This window comes from Dermochelys coriacea, chromosome 1 (genome assembly GCF_009764565.3).
Source record: "Dermochelys coriacea isolate rDerCor1 chromosome 1, rDerCor1.pri.v4, whole genome shotgun sequence".
Taxonomy (NCBI): Eukaryota; Metazoa; Chordata; order Testudines; family Dermochelyidae; genus Dermochelys; species Dermochelys coriacea.
The window spans coordinates 158,635,231-158,652,331 of NC_050068.2; the positions used below are offsets into that span (position 1 = coordinate 158,635,231).

General features: G+C 43.5%; 1 protein-coding gene across 9 annotated transcripts in view; it reads left to right on the forward strand.

The window, feature by feature from the left end:
• Positions 1 to 521: 521 nt before the first annotated feature.
• PRDM15 (PR/SET domain 15) overlaps positions 522 to 17,101 on the forward strand; it is a 52,077-nt gene continuing 35,497 nt past the window's right edge. For 2 of the 9 annotated variants that reach the window (XM_043507009.1, XM_043507031.1), the window contains exons 1-4: positions 551 to 657; positions 9,795 to 9,840; positions 13,351 to 13,444; positions 16,181 to 16,334. In XM_043507009.1, coding sequence (XP_043362944.1) covers positions 9,804 to 9,840; positions 13,351 to 13,444; positions 16,181 to 16,334 — 285 coding nt within the window. In that variant the 5' untranslated portion in view covers positions 551 to 657; positions 9,795 to 9,803. Of the gene's footprint in view, positions 658 to 2,199; positions 2,459 to 9,794; positions 9,841 to 13,327; positions 13,445 to 16,180; positions 16,335 to 17,101 lie in introns of those variants that run through there. The other 7 variants (XM_043507042.1, XM_038393015.2, XM_043507023.1 and 4 more) reach the window with 6 other exon arrangements.

Genomic DNA, 17,101 nt, shown 5'->3' on the forward strand with positions numbered 1-17,101 from the left:
AACAACAAGGAGTCCGGTGGCACCTTACATCCTAACAGATGTATGTGGGCACAAGCTTTCGTGGGCTAGACCCCACTTCAGCGGCTGCAGCCCACGAAAGCTTGTGCCCACATACACCTGTTAAGCAAGGGCAGAAGTCTTCTGGGGCCTAGGGCGGGGGATTGGGCGACCTAACGCTGGAGCAGGTGGCTGCGAGTGCTAGGGGCAGAGCAGGGCCGGCCGGCGGCTTGAGCACTGGCTGGGCTGCCCCGGGGCGGGCGCGGGCAGAAGAGGAAGGGGGGTCGCTGCTCGGGCACGGGGAGAGCTGCCGGGCCAGCTACACCGCAATGAAACAACGGAGGGTCCGTAAATTGGAGGCGGGCGCGGCCCCCCCCCCCCACGTGCTGCAGGCGAGCTGGCTGAGCTCTGCCGGGCGACCCCGCCGGGGTGTACAGCGCCCTGCACCGGGAGCCTCGGGGCGCGATGGCAACAGCGCTAGCGGGTAACAGCCCCGCCCCCACAAGCCCCGCGGGAGAGTAGGCGCCCCTCCCGCGAACTACGACTCCCATGGTGCTTTGCTGGCGGGCGGCTGGGCCGGCTTCCGGTGGCGCGTGGTTTCCGGAGTGGATCGGAACCTGGAGTCCGGATTCGATCCGGGTCGGAACATTCCAAAAGCAGGTAACGCAAATCCCCGCATTCTAGCGCGGCGCGCGGCGCCGCCTGCCCCTGGCCGGCGAACCCCCGCCCCCGCCCCTACCGCGCCCCCGCCGCGCGCCGCGCCGCGCCGCCCCCGCCCCCCTGGGGCTGCCCCTGGCGCGCGGGGCCCCCGGGCCGGCTGCGCCGCAGCTGCCGCCGCCTCCGCCTCCGCCTCCATCTCCATCTCCAGGCCGCCTGTTCTTTGTTACAGCGGCCGCGCCGCCGCTGCCGGGGGGGCCGGGCGGGTCCGAGGCAAAACCCGGCGGAGCCGATCCCGGCCCAGCCACCCCCCCACGGCGCCTCGGAGCTGCAGCCCGGAGCCGGGAGCGCGCGGGTCAGCCCCGAAAGGGGCCGCGCGGAGCCCGGCGGGGCTGGGGCTGGGGCTCGGCAGGTGCCGGGGGGGGCGGGAGCCTGCAGGGCCCGTGTCGCTCTCTGAGGAGCCATGGTGCAGAGCCCCCCTCCCGCCCATTATTTCTCCGGAGCGCGGGGTGTAAATGATTCCCCCCGCCCCCGCCCCCGCCCCGCCCCCCTTGCTTCCCAACCTCTTCTCAGGGCTGCAGCCGCTGTAAACCCGGGCAGGAGCTCAAGGCTAGTAAATCCGGTTTTAAGTATAGTCCCCCCGCACCCCTCCTGGAGAGCCCGGCACAGACTCGCTGCTGAGACCGGAGAGGGATTGAATCTGTTGTCGCAGGGGTGAAATCACCATAATTTAGGCAATAAGAACAGGAGGACTTGTGGCACCTTAGAGACTAACGTTTTTATTTGAGCGTAAGCTTTCGTGGGCTACAGCTCACTTCGTCATTTATGCTCAAATAAATGTTAGTCTCTAAGGTGCCACAAGTCCTCCTTTTCTTTTGGCGGATACAGACTAACACGGCTGCTCCTCTGGAACGTAACTTAGGTGTTGATGAACAGACTCTGTGAGGCTTTCCGGTCCATAAATGCGCAAGCTGTTTATTTAAACAGCATGTTAAAAAAACAAGGTGAAAACAGTTTGCACGTCCACAGCGACGCGGGATTTATTGTATATATCCAGAGAGGGTTGTCATTACTTCTGTGTCTCCATACACGAGCCCTTTTTGAGCTCTGTGAAGAGGTGAGATGTTTTGACTTCCAATTTTAAGGGATTTGTTCTTCTGTTTTTGGGCTACGCATTACCTAGACCCAAAAGGAGTTAGCTGTGACAAAGCATTATTCTGCCACAGAAAGTGAAACCTCTGCTAAAGACCCCACCTCCAGTGAGGGAAACCATTGGTGTCAGAAAAAAGAAAAGGAGGACTTGTGGCACCTTAGAGACTAACAAATTTATTTGAGCATAAGCTTCCGTGAGCTACAGCTCGCTTCATCGGATGCATTCAGAAGAAGCCACTTCATAATATCTCCATTTCCTTCAATTGTTAAAGACCACCTCTATCAGGCAGTGGGGCTTTTTCTGATTGGTCCCTTATATATTTTTGAAGTGTGACTCACTACTACTCTCTTGTATTTAATTTAAACAGTTTTCTTGGGCAATGTTAACAGATAGGATTGTGCCCAAAGCAATCTTAAAGTTAAATTGGATCAGGCCCTTTGTAAGCAGGTTGGGAAGTGGTCTCATTTAGGAAATTATTAAGTATTATTTACATAATACAGGCATTGCTATCATGATATTGAGATATACATTTCTTAGTAGTTTTACATTTAAAATAGCCCAGCCCTCTTGGCCTCCATGGGAAATGTACTTTGCAGGCAGTGGTGGTGAGGATGAAAGTGGCATGGTCCTCTTCACTCTGTAACTGTCATGGTGAGTTCTGTATTGTCATTCTGGCCTGTGGAAATGGAAGACACTTGAAAGTTTTGCAGTAACGACGGCTGCTACTCTGAAACCTTATTTTGTTTAGTAACAGTTAGATTTTAGCCTAAAATGTAATATTGTGGCCTTATGGGTATCCCATCTATATTTCTTCACAAACATGTATCTGCTTATTGGGGTGCATCAAATGGTATAAATGAATGTATCTGATAGCTAAATTTATTGTTAAAGTATGGGATTTAAAGGCATGATGAAAAGTCAGGAAGACAGGACTAAGGGAGGAGGGCAGGATAACATTTCATGTTAAGAGGAAGTACTTTGAGTTTTCTGATGGCCGTTAGCAATGTAATGTTCTGGTTTTATTTCAAGCCACTTGCATTATAAAACATATTGGCCCTGTTATTTTGATCCTGCTTTATAAGTGCTGGCCTATAACTAAGAACAAGGTGTGATGCTGTAGGTTGAATTATAAAGGAAAAATGTCCTTTTCCATGGTGCATTCAGTGCTCTTTCCTATAAAACATTCATTCCTTGCTGATGCCTTTCATTAAATACACTTTGAAGTCTACTTTTTCTTAGTACACACAAGTGATTATCATGTTCACAGAGGGGCTAAATAAAATGTGCTGTATCTTTTGAAAACAGCACAAACTCAGTACTCTACACTTTGCTAATCTGCACTCTAAGTGATTGGGGCATGAAAATAAGATACCCTTTCTTCATCTCTCAGCAAAAAAATTAACAGTAGAACTGTATACTGAAGCCTTGTGTTACTAAAACTTTATGACTTGACAAAATATACTGCAAAAAAATCTTTAGTATGCTAAGAAGTATTATATGTAAACTACGTAGTGAAATAAGTGAACAAAGTAAATTTTTTGATGAATTCTTCTTTTTATGTGTGTATTTGCAACCTTCATTCAGTTGCAGTGTGTTTCAGTTATTTGTGCAAATTAGTGAAGTTCTACTGTAATGTAGAAAGGGAAACCTGTATCATATACTCTATCTTTGCTTGTTTTTTTTAATGACAGGTATCCTCATAAATTCAGACAGAATGAAAGGTTTGAGTCTACGCATCTTATGCTTGAGTTTAAAAAAAATTATATAGTTTCCCTTTATGTCTAGGTTACCAGTTCAGTTTGTGAAACCAAAATTGCGCATCTTGCCACTTTGACCTACATTTTCCAACTCTTAAAAGCTTATGCTCTAATAAATTTGTTAGTCTCTAAGGTGCCACAAGTACTCCTTTTCTTTTTGCGAATACAGACTAACACGGCTGCTACTCTGAAACCTTTCCAACTCTGTGTTTTAAATATGTAACAATGTTCACTCACTCTCATATGCTCAGATAAATGGAAATATTTTTATAAGTGCAATTTAAATGCATAGGTCCTGATCCTGCAACTTGTACCGTGTGCCTTTATAGACCCTCAGTGGGGCTGACTTAAATGAAGCTCCACGTGGATTTTATAGGTTGTGAATTCAGAAAAGCTTTCAGGATCGGAGCCTTAGTACAGTTGGAAAAAGGGAGTTTACCTGGTTATGTGCTTCGAGCTCTTGCTTATGTACAAAATTGCTCAGTTAGGTATAAAATCAGAAAATAGGCGTCACCTACATTTACAATCTGCTGATGATTATTAGATTATTACAGTAATGCTGCAAACTTTTGAGGGGTGGGTAAAATTCTCCCATTTACTTGCAAAATCTTAACTGGTTTAACATATAACTATAGGATGCTATCTATCACTTGGGTATAGTTATGTATATTGGTAACTGAAGGGACAAACCAACAGATTCTCTTCACTAACTATTATATTAAAAGTATATCGAGCTGATGATAGCTTGCTGTTTGTGGGCTGACAGAACTCATATGCTCCTCGGTGTAGACAATTTGCTAAAGAAACTTGGGCTGTTTGCACATCATTTCTTCAGCCTCGACCCCAAATACAAGCGCAGGTTGGTAAGTCAGAAGTCACCTATCAAGCTGATATGAGTTCCTCACTCTTTCTACTTAAAGGGTACGCTGTCCTGCCCTTCCTCCATTGCCGAGAGTACACTCTGCACCTGTGATCTAATGGCCATTGTCCGCTTAGCTGAAACATTATTTGCAGAACTCCTCATGCATGGAGATGGGAACATTGCTGTTCATTTGCTTAGTTACCATGGAACTATTCCTGTCAGTCTCGTACAAAAATGTCTGGGCTTTACAGAAGTTCATTATCACCTCTACAAGCCGATAACTATGTGCAGTGGAATGAGTAACTTAATAGATTTCTCTGCTTGTACGAATGTTAGTATCTTAGGGAGGAAATGAACATGGTCTCAGGGTTAGAGCAGAAACTATAAGTAACAACTCCTGGGTTCTGTCTTCAGCTGTGCCACACAGTGTGACTTTGTACAAGTTTTTCCACCTCTTTGGGCCTCATTTACCCATGTGTTAAAGGGGCATAATAAAACATATTTCAAAAGGGTATTATGAAAACTTACTTCAGGTTTGCAAAGACCTTTGAAGTCCTTGCCTGAAAAGTTCTATGTGAATGCAAAGAAATCCAGTTGTACGGTTACCCTTCCTTCAAATTTGGGAATACCAGAGTTGTAGAGACTAGACAGAAATCTGTATCATGAGAGTGCATATAGTAATGTACAGTAGTCTTTGAGATCTCTCTCTGCACCTGAGGTGTTTCCTTTAGCAAATTTTATTAGCTCAGTCCCAATGGATATATTTACACAGGAGTTTTGAGTCTACTTGATATATAATTACGGCTTCTGGTTTTCAGGATTTTTTTAATTTAATTTTTCAGGGCTTATTTTTAGTAAGTTTTGAGTTCCATGTAGATGTCCAAGATTGTTTTTTGGGAGAGGCTTTCTCTTTGTACATATATGTAGTACTGTTTCCAAAACACTATGTTAAAGCGCAGTAGGGAAACTTTAGTGCATCCCAGAGGATCTACACCAGTGGTGGGCAACCTGTGGGTCGCAGGCTGCATGCCCATTAGGGTAATTTGATTGTGGGCTGTGAGACATTTTGCTGATGTTGACCGTCCACAGGCACAGCCTCCCGCAGCTCCCAGTGGCCGCAGTTTGGCCACAGGTTGCCCACCACTGCCTTAGATACAAGCTGGGGAGCAGGGACATCACCTGTATAAATAAACTGCACTTGGAAAGGGATGATGTCAACATGAATTGAGTAATCATTTCGGGTGTTTTTCTGGTGTTAATGGGATAAACAGCAATTTAAGTGTTTCATTGGTGTTTGTTGGTGAAACCTAAAATCAGAAGCCTGCTACATATTGCATTATCTATTCTGTCTTTGCTCAACATAATACAGTAAGTCACTGTGCTAAACTTGTTGAAAAGACCTCTGATGCATCAGAAACCGTTGTGCTGTGTAGGAAACAAAAATACTTGTTTAGAAAGGTGGATATTAAGTTGATGTAAAATGTTTACTGAGAGTTAGCACCTTATCTTATCAATTAATTAATGAAGGGTATTTGTTTTCTATTCTCTTCTCATCTCCTTAAAGGGTAGCATTATGATGTTACTGTGTTCTCCCCTTTCTCTGTTAAATCACTCTCACTTTCCCAAAGCAAATAGCAGTTTTGGTTCTTGCACAACAGTACAAATCTGCATCTTCATTATTATCAAAAATATGTTTTGATTTAATCTGCTGTTTGTGAAAAATGCCATTTTGATAGTCCTGAAGCCAGAGTTGCTTGCACAACAGGTCTGACACAGGCAGTGTGCCACACCAATGAGTCTCAGCCCTATTCTACAGGGATTACTTTAGGACCCATCCACACGATGTATGGAAACCATTGCAAGGGCACAGACTATGTATAACCTAGAATTCCACAAGTGTCACAGCCATTGTCGGCACTGAACACATGATGGAGAAGCTGTATGGGCTCTTTTACACTAGAACAGTGGTTCTCAACCTGTTTACCATTATGGGCTACGTATGCAGCTCACTGTTTGTTATGTGAGCTGCAGCCGCACAATATATATATGCTATCAGTATGGCCCTGAGGCAGAGGTGAAAGTAAGCCGGTACGCCCCGGTACGGCATACCGGTAAGAGCCAGTGCACCGTACTGAGGCAGCCTGGCTTCCCCAGGAGGCAATTTAAAAGGCCTCGGGCTCCCAGCAGTGGCTGGAGGTCAGGGCTCCAGCTGCCTCTGCCACCCTGGTCCTTTAAATAGCCACTGGAGCCCCGCCGCTACTCCAGGGCTCTGGTGGCTATTTAAAGGACCGGGGCGGTAGAAGAGGGGAGCCCCGGGCCCTTTAAATAGCCCCCGGAACCCTGGGCTGCTGCTGCTACCCCGGTGGGGGGGGGCACTTACCTTACAGGGTGGCTGGGGCTGGCTCTGACCCCCTCAACCCCGCCCTTTCCACCCTAGGCCCCGCCCCTTCCGGGGGCCAGAGCTGGCCCCAGGGTACTGGTAAGTCGCTCGACTTACTTTCACCCCTGCCCTGAGGACATCACATGGGCTGCAGCTGTGTGCTGATTGGGCTGTGGGTTGAGAACCAATGCACTAGAAGCACATTTCATTAAAGCTTGAATGGGTGACAATGGTTGGAAGTAGTAGCTGGTGGAATTCATAAGGAGACTGAGGATATCCAGATTATCGTCCCGGGGGATGTTGCCTGGAGGACAGATCCAGGAGGAGTCCGAGTGACTGGACAATAGTGGCCCACCTTGTCCTCTTTCTTGCTATCGAACTTGCCCAGTGGAGTGCTGGCTCAGATCCAGTTGGTAATGTAACAATGTCGTGTCTAATTAATCAGAAGTAGCTTCTTGATTTCAGAAGGAGGAAGAACATGTTTAGTATCTCTGTGCAGAGCTGACCCTGTGTTTCAGTGATGATCAATGCAGCTGAGAGCTGTAGAGGAAATACCTGATATTTCCTTCTGGTACATATATGTGGTACTGGCAAGTCTGCAGCTTGGGCTGTTGTGCTAGGAATGTGAATTGCAGGGAAGTCTTAAAAATATCCCTGAGGCTCAATAGAAAGAGTTGAGCATGAGTTGACCTAACTTGCATGCTAGGGCTGTTGATGGAACGTGCATGCTTATCCCATGCGCATTTTAGGAGCCATCATCCAGAATGACTATTGCTCCATTCAGAAGCAAGTGCTGGTGACTCTTGGGATGGTTCTTGGATATTTCCATTTGCTGGACAGGCAAACTGCATGAAACATGAATAAATCTGGTTTGTACAAGAAGGGTCAGTGTTTCTGTTGTCATGAGGGATCTCTGCCTCTTCAGTGAAACTGGGTGACTGCCGTGCTATATGTATCTTTGGTGAGTGTTTCCTATGGCAGCATGAAGACCTTTTGATTCTCAGAACAGACTAGCTTTGCTGTTTATAGCCATCTCCTGAGTGTGTGTTTAGTCTTTCTCCCTCAGTTTGCAGTTTTAATCTCTCATTCTTCTATATTTATCCTCTCTCAAATGCATCCAGCCTCTTTCTCTCCTTCCTTAGTTCTTCTGCAGATCATTTTGCCTTCTCATCTCCCACTTCAGCTCTGGGAAGAGCCTGTCCCTTGTTTGGGGGTTCTGCTTCTCTTTCTTGTGCCTCTAGATATGTCATTAGAGGACCAGGATGACCTCTCGGAGTTGGGAGAGAAATGATTTTCCTGACCTTGTTTGTGCTTGCCCAATTTTTTTTGCTGGGAGCCCCAGATAATAACTAACAAAATATAGGGCCCAGTTATAACAACCAGCCATTGACCGTTTAGGTTATTTAGACATCAGTGAAAAGCAATTATCCAATGCTTTTCATCCATTAACACTCAAAGTGCTTTAGAAGTGAGGGTATGGGTTCTTAGCCTCATTCACTGGTGAGGGAAAACCTGTTTGCATAGAGGTCAGGTGACTTGAATAAGTACAATCACAAAGTCAGTGGCACAGCTCAGACTAGATTGTGTGTTTTCTAACTCCCAGTACTTAGATTGTAAACTCTCTGAGGTAGGGACTGTCTTTTGTTCTGTGTTTGTACTGCGTCTACCGCTATGGGATCCTGATCTGTGACTGGGGCTCCCAGTAATAATAATAATGCTGTATCCTCTCTATCAAAGCATGCTACCTCTCTGGACCAGATGTGCAAAGGCATAAATGATTTACAGCCACTAAAATTTAACCAAAGCTCGTGGTTGGTGCTTATCAAAGAAATAACTCTCCTCTCTCAGAGTTTTTCCTTTGTTGTGCTGCAATACCAAAAATAAATCAAATAAAATCAGTCTTCCACAGCTGAGGTTGTAGTTTTTAGAATCCCAGCTCCTTAGCTCTCTGACCCATGACCAAAAAACCCAGCGTCATGACTTGAGTATTGAAATTCACATTGCAGCATTTTTCCATTCTGCTTGCTCTGACTAATCTTCTTAGTGAACATAGGATTGGCGTTATGGATTCTTGTCATTTTTGACATCCTTCTGGCTCAGAAGAACAGTATTTGCAGGTGGAGGAAGGAATAACGTGATGTGACTGTGCACCACACCAAAGCTGGCAGACCTCATTTCAGGCTTGTGAAGCAAAGGCATTGAGAAATGAATCTTCTACTTCATGCTCAACTTGACTCTTTATGACTGAGAGTTGTGTGGGATCTGAGCTCATTGTGAGGTTATGTACCATGTGCTGTACTGTCTAGATGATAGAAAGTATGAGTTCCTGAATAGTTGGTGCACACTTAAAACATTTCTGCCCCCTTTTTTGTGAATCTTGCCGTAGCTGACACGTTACTAACAGGTGCTGTTATAATGTACAGTGGAATGCACTTAGAGTAAACTCAGAGAGAAGGTCAGTTTATAGTGAAATGGAATAAAAGTCCCATATTGTTTAGTGGATATTTATTCGTAGTGAGCAGTTATGTGGAAGGGAAAAAATACTTGACAATAAAAGAAAAAGTTACATTGTGTTTTTGTCTGCATGTAAAGGTGTGATAGTACATGAGCTGGTGTGAACTGTTTGTTCATAAATGCTTGTGTAAGGATTAAGGATTGAAATAATGTATTTCTGTTCTTTTCATTTAAAAAAAACTGCATGAACCAGAGTGGTTAAGAAAAGCATGATATTTATCATAGGCGGGGTCTTGCAAGACACCTGATATCACCCTTAATATAGGCATTAATGGATCATTAACCGCTTTAATTTGTGTTTTACATTCTATGTATGATATACTCTGCTCAGGTTCAGTAGTCTCTTTGCACACGCATTGGGGTCAGTTAATATTATCACTCAGTAGGTAACTCTTTTATTAGATCTGTGTATTAGAACTGTGTCAGGAAGCAGCATTTACATTATGCTCAGTTTTCTCCCTTGTATTTTGACAGGTTTCAGAAATGGCAGAAGATGGCAGCAATGAGACCATGTTTATTTGTAAGTATTAGAAGAACAATGATGGAGTTGTAATGTGACATGTATTTACAGAGCATTAATTTTGAAGTTCAAACCAACTTATTCTTCTATTGTTTTCCTAAAGGTGATTATTTAAGGGAAACCCAAATAGTTTGTGGCAGTGTGGAGGGAATTGCACCAAAGTTAAGAATACAAATTCTCAATTTTCTGTTGGGAAATGCAAGAAATGGCTAGATATGAATTAGTAGCTCAGCTTTTTAATTCCTAGCCTCCAGGAGACTAAGGGTATGTCTACATTGCAATTAGACACCTGTGACTGGCTAATGCCAGCTGATTCATGCTCACGGGACTCAGGCTAAGGGGCTCTTTAACTGCAGTACAGAGGTTTGGGCTCAGGCTCTAGTACCCTGCAAGATGGGAGGGTCCCAGAGCTGGGGCTCAACTGGATTGCAAACGTCTACACCGCAGCTAAACAGCCCCTTAGCCTGAGCCCCGCAAGCCCAAGTCAGCTGGCACGGGCCAACCGTGGGCGTCTAACTGCAGTGTAGACGTATCCTAAAAGCCTAAAGGTTATCCATGGCTAAATTGTTTCCTTTAGGTTAGGTGACTGCTGCCATTTTGACTGACACACTGGGGAAGGAACCGAGGCGCTCCAGAGCTAAAAGCTTGAGCTGCTACTGCTTGGGCTAAACAGTGAAGACTCTCTAGCTGGGGCTGTGACAGCCTTGCATCCTCTGTGGATATGGCACAGAGGTGGAACTGGAACACACCCTCGCCAGTGAGCTACACTGACATAAGTGGACGGGACCTAGATCTAGCCAATCTGGCCTGGGGAGATCAAGAGCAGAGAGTGCTGCCTTGATGGTATGTGTCATAGTCCCTTCCTCTCACAGTCCCTGTAGGTGCACTTCAGGGTTCGGGCTCCACAGGTCAGGATGGGACTGACTGGGACATCTTCTCTCTTTTCAGAATTTGCTGGGATTCCCTCCTAAATAGTAATGCTGATTCAGTTGATATAGTCCTACTTTGGGTTGTTCAGCTCCACAGTGAGCCTTCTTCCCCTGCCCCTCCTCAGAAGAGCCGTAGAAGCTGGAGAGGACCAGGAAGCAGAGAAAAAGGCTCTGACCTCTATGGGTTTTGGGGGGCGAGTTATCTTGCCAGTTCCACAGATGGTGTATGTCAAATAACCCCCTTCCCCCCCCAACCCCAGATGGGACAGGAATGTTGAATTCATGAAGTTTCTTGCCTCCTATGTGAGATTTTTCCACAGAATTTAAGGGCCTCTTCTGTTTCAGAAAAGTGAATGTCTAGACCTGACATTGTAGGCTTCCAGAGTTACTGACCATCAGAGAGTTTCATATCCAGTTACCTCAGTTTCTAAGCCAGACAACTTGTTTCTAAAATGTCAGCTCTTACATGCTTAGTCTGGGGCCTGAAATTGTGGCTGTCTCTTTCTGTTGCATGCGGCATCACCAGAAATATGGGTTGACAGTCGTGTTGGTAAACCTAAGGCCAAATATAATATGTAGTGCTCTTCAGCAATTATGACAGCTTTGCAGTGCTAACAGCAGTGACACTTTTTCCTTTCTGCCAGCAAACTAAGCACATGTGACTGAAAAGATGCACATAAAGTCCTGTACTTGGACTTCAGTGGGAGCAGGGAATTCTATCTTTGAATTCAGTGGGAGCAGGATTGAGCCATCATTAGGGAATAGGAATATTCAGTGGAGGGAGTTGTAGTCTAGTAGTTAGAGCTGGGAATTGGAAGCAGACTTCATGTGTTCTGTTCATAACTCTCCCAGTGACTGTGCCAAAGTTTACCAAGTTGCAAAATGGATATAATACCTGCCTTATATGTTACTGAGACTTAGTTGTTTGCAAAGTGCTCTGAGATCCTTAAATAAAAAGCACTATATAAATGCAAAATATTATTTTAAAATATTTATTGATTAGAGTTATTCTTCTGCCATAAACTCACTTTTAAAAGGTTTCAGAGTAGCAGCCGTGTTAGTCTGTATTCGCAAAAAGAAAAGGAGTACTTGTGGCACCTTAGAGACTAACAAATTTATTAGAGCATAAGCTTTCGTGAGCTACAGCTCACTTCATTGGATGCATCACTTTTAAAAGGGATCTTCACTGCTAAAGCTCAACTTCTTATACTCCCCTTTGAGAAATCTATGGTTTATCTCTTTGTGTCTGACTTTGTATTTCTTCTGTGGTCATAACCCCTTAAGAATCACACATGGTAAGTACTCCAACTCAGGGGAGGATCTGCTATGAGGCATCCTGTACAGATTCTATAGACTTCAGAGACATATGTCCGAAAATGCTAATGTTCCCCACTAAATAGTGCTGGACAATAAGAAATGTGGAGAGCCACAGGCTGTATGTACATTGTATACTATCTTTGCCAAAGTTTCAGGCACTCTTAATTTGAATGCTGACCACTGAGTGAAAGCTTCAGGATTTGACAGCAAATCCTCTAAGGCAGTGCTATGCAAGTTTCACAGATGTGAACAGTGCTGGTGAGAGTTTAGTTTCCCATTGTAAAAGCAAGGTGTTCTTTCTCAGTAGTTACAGTCTGTAAATTAATACGATACAGAATTTCATTCCAAACATGTATGCAATAATATATTTGTGCAATCTTACTGAAGTCCTCAGGGTTCCCCACGTTTGACATGAATTTGACAGCTGGGGAGTATCGTCTCTGTGATGACTTCTTGTCCCTATCCAATCAACTGGCTTCACAGTAACATTTTGACAACTCTTTGACATAGAAACGTATGTTTTGACTGGTCCTAAATTGACTCTTATTTTATCATTATCCAGGACTAAAGGTTGTTTCCTGGGATCCCTTTAGCCCTGGATAACTTACAGTATTTTAAAATAAAAGTCAAATTAGGGGAACTGAAAGCTTGTATTATTTTGTCCTGTAATAAAGAATTGCCAGATTGTATTGGAAAGGGACCAGAGGTCCAGAGGAGCTGTTGCCATAGTGCTAAATTTCCCCCCCAGCCATACACTTGCAAGGGAGGGTTGCACAGGTACAACTGTGGACAGAGCTTGGTACCCAGGGGGAAATCCAATGGCAGTTTTCCATGGATTTCAGTAGGGTCAGGATTTCACCCCCAGTATCTGAGAGCCCATCAGATTTTGACTATGCGTTTTAAACCCCGGACTCCAGTGAACAGAATGGTGATTTTTTTAGCTGAGAGAGGTTAGCGCAGTGGGGGTTTGTGTTTTTTTTGTTTGTTTTTTTAAGTTCTCCTGCTTTTAAACAAAATATTTACTGGAGTTTTGTTTAGCAAATATTTTCTTTAGGAAAATATTTACATTTTTAAAGTGTCTTCTGGTAGTCTTAGGTATGTGTTGAATGATACCTTTGATTCAATTGTGTATATCTTTTGGGGCAGTACAAATTACTACTTTATTGTATGTCATTAGTTTAAATTTTCTCTCTGTCTGTTGACTGAGAGAGCATTGCCCGATGACAGCATTTACCTTGCAGCTCTATGTGCTGTTTACTTACAGGGTGCGAGGATTGTGGTCAGTACCATGATTCAGAGTGTCCTGAGCTGGGTCCAGTGGTGACAGTCAAAGACTCCTTTGTTTTGAGCAGGGCAAGGTAAGTAACTTTAGCGTAACTATATGGCTTGTTTGATTTTTAAAGAGAATTTAGTCTTTGTGAAAGGTGCCAGACTGACAGCTGAAAAATGAAGTCCTCTGTCGACAAAATAGATACAGCCTCGATTAAACAAAGAATCGAAGTACATGCTTAAATGATTTGCTGAATCAAGGCTTAAGAGAGGCTCTGTTTATGCATTCCTTGGCAACTCTCAGCGATTGCTGACAGAGTAGTCAGATAGTACCAGTTGTGGTGGAGACTTGTTTCCTATATTGGTTGAAAATCTTTGACATTTTTATCCCGTTCCTTCTCCTTACACGTGCTGCACTAGATTTTCAAAATGGTTCATGGGAATTTCCCAGTGGTGTTAATAAGAGTTGCACAGATTTGCACTGCCTCTGTAATTCCTCTACTGTGAGAAGCAAAACTTCGGAACATTTCCATCTTTGTAAGTCTTCTAAAGAGTGATCATCAATCCCAGTTTTGTCAGTAAATCTAGGTCTATAATAAAATAGCAGAAATATTTATGCTCCCCAAAAGAAATTAACAAATTAAATAGAGAGTTAGGAATAGTAGTAAACTTTATATTGAAGCATTAAATGTTTCCATTTGGAATTAAATTCTGATGTGGAATGTTTGATTTTTTGCTATGGGAAAGAGAGTTCACTTATAATGGAATTTTGACACACAGTAGAACTCGGAGAAGGATACTGATCACCGCATTGCCCCTATGCCATATGTTAGAGAATGTTTGATCAGTACCAAACTGACTGATTGAGAGCTAAACTGTCCATATCAACTTTTTCTTCTTCATAGCGCCTCTGGTGGACGAACCCCCCCCCCCCCCCATACCACCAGCAATGACACTAATGCTTAGATAACCCAACTGACGTCACTGTATAAATGTATTATAAGAGGAGATGTTCCCTGTCCTGAAAGGCTTACAGTCTAAATAAACACGATAGGCAAAGGGTGGGAGAAATATTGCCATCCCTGGTTTACATTTGGGGAGCTGAGGCTGAGTGAGATTGACGTGCCTAAGGTCCAATGGGAAATTTGCAGCAGAGCTGGCACTGGAACACAGATCTCTTGAGTACCAGTCCAGTGACTTAACCACAAGATCACCATTCTGACAAATGTCCTTTCCTATCTTATAATAACATGATCTCTTAGGATATTAAAACTGCTTTTAAAATTCTCCTTTGCTTTCCACTAAAAGATTAATTGGTTTACTTTTTATATTTCTCTCAGCCTTGATAGTGAAAATAGACTGGTCAGATTCATCTTTGTTTATAATTGGTTTCTAGCCAATTTCATTCTCAGGTTCTTCATGCACTAGAGCAGTGTTGAAAAGTTGGGGTAGCTAACAATGCAGGGGAATGTTTGTCTTTTTATAAACTTGACTTAATTGGAAATTTAAAAATGTTTGGAAACCATTTCCCTTGAGCATAGGCTTTGTAGCAACTTGCTTTTATAAAACTTATATTTGGGCCAAATTTGACTGGCCAGCATAATTTTTTGAAGGTTAAAGTTCTATAAATGCACGGGGTCAGATCACTCCTCCAGTGGGAAAACAATGGGGGGAATCTATGTGGGGGAGAAACTTTGAATTACCCCATGTACCCCATCCTTCCCTTTAGAGGTGAGGTATTGAGGAGGGAGAGGGGCATGGATTTTGGAAGCTCTGCCCCAAGCCAACCTCACACATCTGGAGAACTTGGGAGCGTGGAGGGAAAGGAACTCGCTGGGTTTTCTTTTTTGTAACACAGCTGTTACAGAAGCTGAGTTGCCATTGCCTCAGTCCCCCTGCGGGTGAGGAGCACCACTCAGTGGGAGGTAATGACAATACCAGCTGTATTATTTGATGCCCAGATTTGCATGAGGAAATCTGAGCCCAGAGAAAGGGATGGTATTGTGGAGAGCAGCCCCTCCCTGGTCTCTTTTCCTTACCCTTCTACAAAACCCTGTCAGCACAGCTCTCACTGAAGGCATCAATTAGGGGCTGGAAGAGGGATAGTATAGAAAAATACAGTCCCTCCTCCCCGTTTCTATGCCTAAAATTTGGACCACAATAAGTTAAATAGGAAAACAGATTTACTGGGTGTGGCTGCAACACTTGAATATAAATGCATGCTTAGGCTTCTTACACGCCAACATATTTTTCTTCTACACCAGTGTCGAAGAACAATGGAGAATGGTTTACAGTCTCTTACATCAGGTTCCTGTCCAATTATTACCAAAACTGCATGATGGCTCTTGTTACAGGAAGTTATTTTCAAATGTTTGTCACATTTGGGTACGGTTCCCCTTAAAAACAGATTTGGAAAAATGGTGAGGCACCAATGACCAAGGCACCTATGATCTGAAGGAAAGCTACTGCTAACTTCTGGATTTAGAAGAGAGACAGGATTTGACATCAGAGATGGGAAAGATTCTGATTAAAGAGGAAAATATCTTGAAAACAAATGATCTATGAAAAGATACTGGTGGCTCAGATTTGGACCAAAAAATAGATTATTTTAAAAATCAGCTTTTATAGAATTGAAGCTCAGTAGAAATGTTTCCATTCTTTACTTTTTTTAAATTCCAGTGGAAACTAGCTTTATTCAGCATAACAACCTCCTGTCATTGCAGCATTGAGAAATAGGTGCTGATTTCTTTTGGACATTGCAAGACTTGTGTTCTGCACAGCTACTTTACATGGTACTTAGAGTCTCTCATTTTTGTTTTCAATAGGTCATCCCTTCCTTCCAATCTGGAGATCAGACAACTGCAAGATGGGACTGAAGGAGTATTTGCAGTGACGCAGCTTGTCAAACGTACCCAGTTTGGCCCATTTGAATCCAAGAGAGTTGCCAAACTGGAAAAGGAGTCAGCATTTCCACTGAAGGTACAGTATGGCACCAGCAAAATGATACTGACATGACGTTAGTTTTAAGGTCATCACCTACAGATGATGTAAAGAAACTGATAAGTAGAGATGGGTTCAAACCACAAAACTTGGAGTCAGATATTGAACTGTAGGGTGCTCCAGGTATTTTTAATGAAGGGTTTGATTTGATCCCACTTCTCTAATAGGTAGTCACAAAAGCCAGTACGCTTTTGCCTTGACAAGTACATAAGATGTGGTGGTGCTGTTTATACAACGTGCAGAAGAAAAGTTTTTGTTTTGTTTTGTTTTTTTCTCATTTTTGTTTCATTCTCTCCCCTTGAAAAGTTTCAGTGAAAAAACTACTTTGGGTGTTTCAGTGCAATCTTCCCTTCACAGAAATATCTGATTCAGCAATAAAGATCTAGAAACCAAATTCAAGGGTAATAAGCATTCAGGATTTTTTCCCTTACCCTTGATAGGTGAACAAGTTAAATGACATTTCTGTTTTGAGGGAGGAATTGTGATCTAGAAGCTAAAGCAGCTTACTTTGAATCAGAACTCCTGGGATCTTCTCCCACTGTCTGTGTGACCTTGTGCAAGTCTTTGTGCCTTGGTTTACACATCTGAAAGCATATGTGATATGTACCTTGTAGGAGTGTTGAGACTTACTTTGTTCCTAAAGCGTTTTGAGACCCATTGATGAAAGGCACCATCAAGGCACAAAATACACAGTCTGATTTATTATTCATAACAATAATGTGTTACAGGACTGTCAATTAATCGCA